At 36.5% G+C, this 12,495-nt stretch overlaps 1 protein-coding gene across 1 annotated transcript in view; it reads left to right on the top strand.

The window, feature by feature from the left end:
- LOC124355186 overlaps window positions 1–12,495 on the top strand; it is a 34,320-nt gene that overhangs the window by 7,506 nt on the left and 14,319 nt on the right. Inside the window, exon 3 of the mRNA XM_046806191.1 lies at window positions 11,077–11,187. Coding sequence (XP_046662147.1) covers window positions 11,077–11,187 — 111 coding nt within the window. The remainder of the gene's footprint in view (window positions 1–11,076; window positions 11,188–12,495) is intronic.

The raw sequence follows: 12,495 nt of genomic DNA, 5'->3' as shown, positions 1-12,495 counted from the left end.
GGGGTCAAAAATATACATGGTAAAAAACTCCTCAGTTAGTCATATATACATCCCTCAAAGTAAATTAATCCATCTTTATTCATAAGGAAGTTAATAGGGGGTGGGACTTTTAAGACACCCGGTTACTACTATAGCCATTCCTGGTTAGCTGTATAGAAATGCCGTAGCAAGATTTACGGCTTTATTACGGTACAATGTGTGTGACCTAATATAGCCTAGATAAATATGCATAAATAGGGTTGTACTAGTTCCAGCTATTACCATACAATCAAGCTACTAGGTTCCAGACCATCTATAGGTAAAGATCCTTATCAGATAGTTAGGATGACATTTTGTATGGCCGGTCTTCTCGGAAATATAGACTAAATATGTATACATAACTCCTTCTTATTTTATGTTTAGTATTTACATAATTCTTCAAATAATCGTTATAAACCTTGTTCCACAAGTCAGTAATATTCAGAGTGGTAGTTCCGCCAATGACAACTCCAAATATAAAGCATGGCTCTAATGTGAGACATGTGTTTTGTTTGCAGAATTAGCTTATAAATATTTAAAACTTAAAATATTGTCAGGTCGAATGAAAATATTCATGAAATAATCTGCATTTGATATGCAAATATAAGGCATTTATTGTAGTGAACAGTTACATAGAGTATTCCAGTTTGTAACACTGTACATATTTCACTACAATTGATCTATTCAGTTTATTTTATGCTTTTTTAAGTATCGATGCCTCATATTTGGGTATCACCGTTGACTACTAGAAATAATGTGTAGTAGTCAAATTAAATCTTTAATACAATTATTTTGAAATTTTTATCACTTCAAACGAATTAATAAGTCGGATGGAAACTTTTTTAACGAATGGTTAAATCATTACATTAATAAAAATGCATTTTTAAACGGGGTTTAAACGAACTAAATAGAGCGTGATTATTCGACGGATCTACAATCCTGTTCTTATTGTACTACAAATGTGTAATTATTGTGACTATATATGAAAATACTTGTGAAATTCAAAACAAAAAAGTGGGTATAAGGAAGGATAATTGAAGTATGAATGGCACTGGTTCTGGACTATGTTCGCTATTACAAGACTGTAAGTCTCTGTGAAGTTACTAGACGGATTACAAAGTTTGTACCAAACAGACAGACAAGAGAGCGAGTAAATAAAAACGTGGTTTACACGTTACATTTCCATATAATGGGTGAGAATGCAAGCCGCCGAGATACCCCAGTCCAGTCTGTAAAGACCGAAAGGAAAGTATCCGCAAAAAGAGCAACGAGATTATAATGGACCTTGGTTGGCGAGAGTAATTGTACTAGTGGAACACGTTCCGAGATGTCTTAGGAACTCGGAAAGGCGGTCACCTCCGGAATTCTGCCACAGTGTGTCCAACTGACGCACTTACTAGATTTGACACTTCAGGATGGGAGCACCCATATGAGGGGGTGAATGTTTTCAAGTACGCTTGGTGTTAATCTAAACAGATCTTACCGTTCAGAGAAGGGAGGTTTAATTATAGGCAGAAATAGTTTACAGATTTGCAATGTTGTGAAATTGAAAAAAACAAAACAAAAGGCGTTATACTTATAGTTCCTGTACTGTTAAAGAATAGCGAATCCCTATTTAGGTTGCTGTATAAAAAAGGTATAACAAATTCAAAATCGCACAAAAACCTGGAATTGTTGACGTAAAATTATTATTAATGAAAAGAGGAACATTTTGCAATAACAGAGAAATTAATGCATGTCCTTGTAGTATGCCAAGTATTTATACCTCCCTCCCCCCTCCACCTCCACAAGCGGTAGCACGTCTGTCGCGTTCCTCCTTCACATATACCAACGGTTGCGTTCTTGCTGCTTGTAAATCGTCCTGTTTATGTTGTTATGGAAATGGTCCTGATCACCTCAACCACTTCATTACACGGCTATGGTCGCTGTCAACCGCCTACTTTCTGTGGCCATCCGAGTTATTTATGCCTCTCTCTCTCTTCGGATTCTGCCGAGATGTTTAGCAATCGGGGATTGAAGCTGATTGGACAGATCGGTTTTCAGGATTTCAAACATACTTAAAGTTTAATGATACGTCTAGAGAGTCACCAAGATCCGGTTTGTTGCCGTGTTTGGAATGTTATCCTCCGGGAGTAATCACCGACTTAAGTTATTCAAACTTGTTAAAACTGTTTACTTAAAACTAACTTGTACTGTATTTTTAAATCAAACAAATTCTTATTCAGGTGTCACGTCCTTGTAATTCTTTCCTGGTCCAAGTAGAAATCCAGGTCAGATCTGAAATCTAGTAACATTATCTTTAATATGAATTTATCAACTTTTTATCTGTTCGAAATTCGATGGCAAGAACGTAGCCAGGAAAAGATTTTTTTTTTGGGGGGGGGGTCTAGACAACTGGTATTTTCCTGTAGTGGACAAAGAATAAGTCCCCATTTTGTTCCTTAAAGAGTTCTTGGCCCGTTTCTTTGTTGAGAACGATCTTTCAACAGCTCGTGCCAGTAATACTGAATTATTTAAATAATAATAATTGTTTATTAAACATTATTCAAAATTTTGGGGGGTCCGGACCCCTTGGACCTCCTTGCTGGTTACGTCCTTGTCCGATATTGTCACAGGCTGAATTTGAAATATTAAGTCATGTTCGTCTTCAAAGATCCAAATAAAGTATGACGAGTTAGTAAAAATTATCTTCAATTAGATTACATTATATTTTGTAGTGTGTGTCCCTGTTGTCGAAAAGGTGCAAGTAATTAGTTTTGTGCTTCTTCGTCGCCGACTTTAAAGTCAATCCTATTTGTACACAATTTCTGATCATTCAGAAACAGAGAACTTTTCTTTTTGTGAACATTAGTAATGAAAGTATCAAATCATTTCTGAACAAAGCCAAACACTCAGACTGTCTAGCCCAGTAGAATTTTCATGCTCATACAGGTATGGCAATGTTCTTGTATTAGATTACACCAATACACATACAGAATAACCAAAACAATCTATGCACACCCAAAAGTTTCTGTGATAAAGGTTTCTAGGTCTGAATGCTGCGTTCCTCTTCTCTAGCCTGATCACTGTAATCCCCTCACCGGTTAATTTGCTTTCCCCGAGATGACTTGCTGAGAGCCGCTTCGGCAGATGCGCGAGTTCCGTTCGCGGTCAATTTGATGTTCTGTCACCGATACGGTTTTGTCCCGCTCTACAAACAAGGACCCCCTCTTTCTCGCCCCAGTGGGTATGTACCGACCCTTCCTCTCCCTCTCTGTTCATAATGCTCCAGCGGACTCTGGAGGATGCGCGTGCCTGCCTGCTTAACGGCTGGAACAATGGTTTGCTGGAGAAGAATGTCGCATTTAACGTTCAAGGTTGAGGAGAGGTAGCGAGAACGATGAAACTGCACCACCCTAATTTTATCAGTAGTATTATTCAAATTGAATCTAGAAAAATTAGGCATTTTAGATAAAACTATGGATTTACAATAACTTAACATAGTCAATGCTATCCTTTGGCACTGTTAGGCACAAAAAGTTCTCGTATTAGTGCGTAGTAACGATTTGATTTTAATATTTAATTTTCTGGTGATAACAAATTATATTTCGTTCATAAAGGTAAGGAAAACATAATTCATAATAATAATCATTTTACTATTTGCATTAAAGTCAAGCTTGTGCTTGTAGATGGTAATAAATGGTAAATATCTGTTAAAGCATTCCGAAGCCAGTTAGTGTTAATATAGAATACAAACTATCCAAAAGAATTCGCTGGATGATCTCACAATAAACACTTTGTGAATCGCAAATGCAAGAACTTATTTACTAAGAATCATGACTGAAATACAAATTAGAGCTATATTTTTACATTATATATTGGACATTTTCATTTTAATCGCAAACATTGAATTTATAAATTTAGATAGTAGAAAAGTTAGTCTATTATGCATCAGCACATTTCACACAAAAAACTTTTTAATTAAACCTGAAATAAAATAGGTTGTTGTATTCTTCGAAAATTCTTCATTAAGGAAACTATCAAAGCCATTCGATCATACATACAACGAATACACATGATCGTTTAAGCAAACTATGTTGCTCGAAATGTATAAGTCGACATAACATACTAAAGATAGTTGGAACAGTTTTTCTATGGGTGGGTTCCTTCACTACAACTTGTTTCATATTTTGTTCGGAAAACTTTGTACATGATTAAAAGCCATTAATAGTTAGTTACATCTGGATTTCAACTTATTACTGATTTGAATACTTATCTAGTTAATTGTGTGTTACTAGGACTAGAAAAGCTGTAGTGACATCTGAAAGTTTTGACAGCGGACCAGAGAAACATAGAGGTCGCTTGGTTTGGTGAGAGTTGTGTCAGAGGAATCCGAAGAGAATGCGATTGGTCACTCTGGGAGTCCTGGAGAAGGGAGGTTAAAGACCATTTAGTCGTGCAGAGGTCGCAGTCGCGGTCGCGGTGTTGAGACGAGTTTCCAGGAAAGTGCGTCTGGACAAGTCAATTTGTCATAACCTGGTCAGACGACCGCGTCAGAGACCGTGAAACGGGTAGTGGCTGGCGAGACTCTGATCAATCACATCACTTGCATGTTTGTACCGTTCCAGGACAGGCTTTGCTACACATATCAATCTAGAGACGGCGACGAGTCTGCGAGAACGGTACTTGACAACTGCAGACCTGTCTCATTACTGGAACCATTTGTAAAATATAAAAAATGCACTGCATCGACTATTACAGTAAGTGGATTTATTACTAGTTTAATATGAAATACATCTAAGTATCCGATTTGATAACTTAGATATCTTATTGGGAAATTGGTGGACCTACTACGATGATCGATTACTTGACAGGGATTTTTTCCATACGTGTTACATTTGGATACGTCAAAAGCCTATAACTCCCAAAAAGCAAATACAAGTTTCAGCAAATTAATTTTTGAGCCGAATTTTGTTTGATGATTGAATGGATCTTTTCAAAGAAAGCCATCGTAGTGATAAAAGTAACAAACTATATGAAAGACCAAGATTAGGAGAAGTGTTGAAAACATTCTAAAGAAGTTAAGAAAGATATGTAGTCGTGAAGAGCATTTGTACACAGGACAAATTGCGAATGCATTTGTAGGCATCAGCATCAGTTCGCTCACTACATTTTAATTGGTGATTAATTGGAGTGTTTCGCAAAATTTGTCCCAACCTTCAGTAGAAATAAGTATGCATCTTGATTAATCAAGATCTAAACAAGGAAGGAGTACGCCACACCACGTGGTGCGTAACAGGCTTCGTTAAAGTTACTTGCAAAATTTCAAGTAAATAGCTTTTTTCATTATTGACAGATACGTCAAACAATCATGTGGCAACAAAATTTGTACAACCCCTGGAAAACAAAAGAAAAATCTGTCAGTCTCTAGAGTGATAGGCTTCAACGACGTTCAGCCAAATTCCATGGTCAGACACGTAACATCATAAAACACATTATCGTCTAAGCAGAAAGGAAGATTTCAAGTATACAGATGAAAGTTTTCACGAGATATCTTGCCACATGATATATTCGCATTTTTATTCATTAAACTGGCATTCATAATAAAGTGTGTTTAAATAATAAAGTTTACACAGTAAGTCACGATAAATAAAGTTGGATGTGTTATGTCATATTACAACCTATACGTGTATACTGAGTATGTTTACAAATTTATTAATTCTGGTATTTTTTCGTTGATATCATGATTACCCGTAACACCAATGTAAAAATATTCGGTAATGCTAAGCCAAATCCAACGGAGTGGCATGCATGATATTGAAACTCAATATTCCTCAATATTTAGAAATGAAGCTTCATACAAAATTTCTAGTCTAAAAATTAGTTTCTTTTCAAAATACGAGCGGATAGGCAGACAGACAATTATGAAAAATTTCCAAACCCACTAGTACCAACTATTTAGTTAGTATCTCTCTACGGGACTTTCGTATTTTTCAAAATTTTCCTTTGAACGAAAGGGCGAAGATTTTAAGGTGTTGTACGCGTTTAAAGATACGCATTATTGGGACTTTTGATATTTCTAAAATGTTTCTTTGATACCTTATCCGACGCTGGACACAGTGTATCGTGCCAGAGGTAATTTGAATGATTCGAAGTTCCAAAGGTGTAAGTCAAAACACCCATTGTACTCCTGAAGCTATATATTTTTTTTTTTTTTTTTTTTTTTAGATACATGGGTTTTGTATTAGTTTTAGCTTAAAGTGCTCTTGACATTAGTATTCAGAGCCGTTTAAAACAACACAATTTTCATTATTCCTTAAAATTATGTTTTTTTATTATTAGAAAATTTCTTATAATGTTTAAAATTTAAAGTCACTTACCGCTGTTTCCAGAATTGTTTTATTTTACTATCCCGCGTGACCAGTATATTAAATTAATGTAATATAATCTCACTTAATAGAATAGAATTACTAGATAATAGTTTAAAGAATAATCAGGGATTTTTCAAATTTGCTGCAGAGCACTTTCCCCTAACACCTTCCTGTGATATCTCAGCTCGGATATTGACCTCCACGGGTTTTCTCCGGCACGCATTCGTTATAAATATCACCGAATTTGTGCACAGTATATCACAGGGCTGACTTAAAGGTTACCGGCTAAGCGCAAACAAGACAGACCATTCACACATCCCGTATTTATGGGACAGGTACGGTCCGGCACACACCACGCTGGCCGCAATGTATTCCGGCCAATACATCCAAACGTCCGGAGCCATTATATTTAAATTGCTACTTAAAGCGGAACCATAAATTAGCATCCGAAATACCGCTGCCGTTTGACCTTGGCCACAGATTACTCGAAACCCGGGCGAGAAGTTTCGGTGAGAAATTTGAGTCGGGTCGAAGCAAAGACGCAGTTCATTAATCACCGATGCGTTGGTCGGTCTCGAGTTAGTTTCGCCTACGATGAAACCGAGTGTTCGGTGTTCGACACAGATTTCCGCCCACTGGATACTGTGACTGAACGGTGGACCATTTAATTTTCTGATCGCTTCCCCTCCAGATGTTCTTCGATATAGTAAATCTTACTGGACCCGACGTTGACAAATTCTCCCAGATAAAGACCTCTAATGGAATATTAGACATCGTCAAACGTGTAAACACGACGTGCAAACATTTTCTATCGGAATTTGTCTAGTCTTCAGTGTCAGGGGTGATAAACTATCCGTTCCTAAATGGATAAAGAGAACCCATGCCGTGTCTGTTGAATTCCAACAATCCTTAAGGACAACCTGTATAAGGTTGTGACGATGGCAATAAATTTGCAAGTCCCGGAGATAAACAAACGCAAGGTGCATGACACTAGAAACCAACAACACAACGATTAGTGATTGAGGACTTTAACCTTTAACACTATCCAGTGTCCGGTGTTACGGAACCAGTGACGTTCTGCCGCCGCCGAGTCGCTGCCGCCGCGCTGGTCCGGTCGTGTAGCAGGTTCTATGTATTAATGCGGCAACTCCACCGTTACGTTATACCCTACCTAGTTTATAGCTGATAAATTACCATGAATTAAGCGCAGTATCTCTTGCCATTCAGCGGGGCTTACCCAAATTTCTCATTTTATCGCGGGGCCCGCCCGTATAATTAATGGAACACCTTTGTATACCAGTTTAATTCAGGCGGCAGAATGGGAGGACCGCGATGCGGAATGTTGTCCTTTATTAAACGTTGAACCTCGGAGTAATTTATTCCTAGGTGGCGGTTCCGAACGAGCATCGGTGTGAAAACATCAAATCGACTCTAGATATGGCGACAACGTTCCGGAGTGGTCAAAAATATAGCTCCTCCCGTACCCGATTGTGGTACAGATTTTGGGTTTTGTATGTAATTACGTATCGTGTAGTAGCTGCCAATTTAATGGTCGACAACCCGACAACTGAATCTGTCCGCGCTGATTCATTTGCGCGTCCGAGCGTTTCTAACACGCAGGTTCGTTTGGCTTATCTCGATGTGTTTTTAATTATTTGGCCCCGAATTCCTGATGAAGTCGGTAGTTAAACGGCACCGTCGGAACACACTGTATTAATTGTCTGAATATGCATGTGCTGTATTTAGTGTCTCGCTGTGTTTGTTTCGCTTTCTTTCTTTATTTACCCGCACGGATAATGTGTCCTGTTTGAAACATTCAATGTGTAAAAATATTATTTTTCACTAATTTTACTTAGAAATTGTATCAGATCTTTGATAATATTCCATATTTGGACAACTGACGTTGTTGAACAGCTGTAACAGATAGTATATCACAATTTTCCCCCCATTCTCGCCAACAGGTTGTTTAATACACGGACATGATTCTTGGCATTGAAGCCGTCAATTTCAAGAATTTGAAATCAATTTATTTTTTGAACATAATTTGTGCACTTATCTGAACTGAATCTAAAGGCAATCCAATCAAAATATATACGTTTCTTTAATTTAGTCTTCTTCAACATGGTTCCACAGACTTCTTGGAAATTCTCGTTGACCATGGCTTGGTCTACCTAGAGCGACCATGCAGACAAAATTTGTGCTAAAGTTACTACAGGTATTTATGAAGTAATTAATACTATAGCCTGATATGTCTTCATAATTTGTATAGCTTAGGACTCTGGGGCGAATGTGCTAAATACAAATACAACTCCAAAATAAATCTGTTCAAATCACTTACAAATTAAAGTTCAGAGAGCCATGCAGAGATGCAGTAAGGAGGCTTCAATTGTTGAATTTAACTTGTCTCTACGTTCTAGGTATGATTATATTCTGTTTTGGTCAGGAAATGGGACGAAAAGGAAATATATGTTTTGAATGCTCACGACGACTGCATTTACAAACGTCAAACTAGTACCAATTCTCCTTGTGTGTATCAAACAAAAAGCCTAGAAAACCCTAAACTGACTTCGGGGTCCAGGAAAGCGTCTTTTAGTAGAAAATACGTTTTATTTTACTGACGAATTCATAAAAAAGTCTCTGAGAAAACTAATCGGCTTTAGTCCTAACAGTCTAATTTTGAATCTGATGTCATGTATGACTGGTTAGTTGGAACTTATGTTACAGTGTGCGTGACTTCAACTGTAATTTTCAATAAGTTCAAATTTTACCAGAATGGGCACAATATACGATTTAAAAAAAATGTACACAATGTGCGAATTTATCAGAATGTACACAACACTATTTTATCAGAATGTACACAATGTAGGATTTTACCAGACTGTACACAATGTACGATTTTACCAGAAAATATATTATTCATGGGGGATATTTTAAGCTAGTTTACTCACATATTTATCTTCTACTGTTCCAATTTCCAACTGATAACGCGAAAATACAGTATCGTACTAAGGCAAGAGGACATCGAGATATTCCTACTAGGAGTTTCTTTGACGTACATGTTACCCCACATTCCGAGAATATCTCATAGAAGATATTTTTTTAGGTTACTGACTAAAAGAAGTTTAAGTAAACTAACGGAAAGAATAAATCTGGCTCTCAAAATCCCTTGGGCTCCCATATCGTATCATTTTCAATAGGATTTGACAGGTGGGAAATCAGAAGGAGATATGCACGTCAATATACATTCGGACATACGTGCGAAAGTAAAGCAAGGTATGAATGGCACCGGTGGCGGAGGCGTGGGAAGGGCATTGTTGTGGAAGGAAGGGGGTTGGGCTGGTTCTCAGAGTTGGACGTGTGTTGAGCCCAACGGACTGCCGTGAAGCGCAACGGCGGCGCAGAATCACGCGGAGGATGGATTCGACAGGACCGAGAACTGTACCGGACAGAAGCCGAGGACTCCTCGGTCACTTCAGCGTCATGACCTCGGCCTCCTACACCGTCAACAACAGCGCGCGGCTATAACGGAGCGACTTTGGAGACCACTCTTGGAGAAGTCAAGGATGCGGTTCAAGTGAAGAGTTCATAAACAACACGAAGTATTCCTCGGACTGTACGCGTAGAACCTGCTGCTTAAAGAAAATTAACTCTACACTTCTATCCCGGTCGCTGGAGTTACAAACGCTCTCAGCTGAGGGACCTTGTCTTACTCTGATCGAATCCAACTAACAACACTAACTTAAATGTATCATTTGTGGTGCAACTCAACACGTAATTTTGCTAATTTTGCAATGCCTGGAATTCACACCACCTAAATCATACACAACACAATATTATTGTGTTAGTGTTTTTTTAATTACCAGAAGATAAGAATGGATTAAAGGAACCAACACAGATTCTTTAAATCATTCTTTTCTTCTATATCAATGATTTACACTCCTCGGGAGTAAACAGTATCAATACAGTAAACCATATATTTTTTAATAACAGTAGAAGGCGTCTAAAATAAGTTTGAGATCGTGAGTGGCACAATAATACAGGTTGAAAGCAAATTTTCCTAATCATTGTTCCATGTGTTTGTGGACAAAATATTATGTTTCAGAGAAATATATGTATATAAATATAAGGAAAGTACATTGGTCAAACATTGCAACGCTAACATTCTTAATATCAATATTTTTGAACTGTTTCGTCTTTTTTTAATATATCTCATAAATTCATGATTAATTTAAAGATTTATTTAGATACTCCAACTCTTGAAGCTGTTTGTTGAGACTACTTAGAATGTGAAGGAATTGTAAACACATGTTAAACTAAAAAGTTCATTCATAATAAAGTTTCATACGCACTTTCCTCTCCGGAATGCAAAGTACAGTAAACAGAAATCAGACTGAAATGCACTTATGGTTCTTTAAATGTACCCTTTGCAGCTAAGTTATTCCTAATTTCCTACTCATTAATCCAAGGCTACATATTGAACGAACACTCTTGCACAATAGAGTGTTTTTTTTTTTTTTTTTTACTTATTGCAATACCTTTATATTCTTACATATTCATTACCTTAAATATGCTTTTGTCACAAAATCATTGAGAATTGTTAACAATGCAGTTTATTATTATTGTGGATTTTAATATTGATGGTACTTGTTTACAGATCACAATTTAGCTTATAATAATACTTTGTTTTACCCACTGGATGTTGTTTCAGAATGCCCCTTGGCAACGTTTCTGTCGGGCTCAACACACCAAAAGATCCCCTTCGTGTTCCTGCCCCTCAAGGGCCAGATCGTGTACCCTAGCGCCGAGATCAGCTTCTCAGGTAACTGTCACACTGATTGTATCGTTGTATTGTATCTGGTACTTTCTATCTCAATGTCACTGTCACTGTGTAGAAACTGTTCTGAACTCTTGCCCTGGTGAGATACAGTCCAATACAGGGATACAGCCCAAGTGTCCATTTTGGTGTAGTGGACGCGTGCCCTGAATGGGTACGGTTTAATACATTATATTATACTGTCTATTAAAAACTTACGGAGTAAATTTAAAAAAAACAGAAAAGTATTTTTCTATTAATTAATAGAAAACGAAGTAGAATCAAGGAAAATGTAGGATATTAATCAACTTATTGACATATAGTTTTAATACAAATGAATATACTAAAAATAAAAAGATAAACAATTTTGTAACACTTGATCCAGAATAAAACATTTAACTCCTAGGACTCTTACTAAGTATGGAGAGATGTTGCTAAAACACTACATTCTTTATAATTTTATTTTATTCTAGATGAAATTGAGAACATATTAGTTAATTGGAAGTATTTCAAAGTAGCAGTACTAACTAGAACGGCTGTCAAATCGTTGGTTAGATTTATAATTCACCAAAATGAAAGCTCCTTTTAAATATTGATCATGTTGCGGTGACTCAAAATTTTTATTAAAATCACAAAGTGCTATTGCAGTTATGTATCCGCGTTTATTATATTTAAAATTCAATCCGACTGTCAAATAGCCCGCACATTTTGTATTCCTATTATTTATATCATTTACGTTTTGTATTACTTATTGAAGTTCATATTATATGTTAGTTAGTACTACTTTATAAATGTGTTGTACACTACTTGTGTAGCGTTCTGTCATAGTATTATGCTCCATATTTTATTATTTGTTACCATTATATCCTCGTTTTGTATTGTTATTATTCAAATTAGAGTGCATTATTGTTGATATCTTTATAGTCTGTATTTTGTTATTTATTTTTCGGATGAACGTACTTTTTTGCTGTTCTTATTGAATATTTATTTAGTATTTGTACATTTGTTCCTTCTATTTATTAACTGCCACTTATCTTTTATTTTAGACATTATTTCACCACTGCCACTGAAATAATGTAATCACTCATACTAAATTTAAAGTACAGTATTAATGAAAGAGTAATTTAATGTGAATTTTCTTCATCACAGTGTCTTTACCGATGTTATGTTGTTTTGGCGGTGCTATAATCTTGTAATATTCTCTAATCAATAAATTCAACTCAATTACATACTTGCCCTGTGCAGATTCTTTTTAGCCAACACTTTCTATGTATGGATAATATGAAGTCGATTTTCAAACAGAGTTTTTTCAAT

This window comes from Homalodisca vitripennis, chromosome 2 (genome assembly GCF_021130785.1).
Source record: "Homalodisca vitripennis isolate AUS2020 chromosome 2, UT_GWSS_2.1, whole genome shotgun sequence".
Classification (NCBI taxonomy): domain Eukaryota; kingdom Metazoa; phylum Arthropoda; class Insecta; order Hemiptera; family Cicadellidae; genus Homalodisca; species Homalodisca vitripennis.
This window is presented reverse-complemented; position numbering and strand designations above follow the sequence as displayed.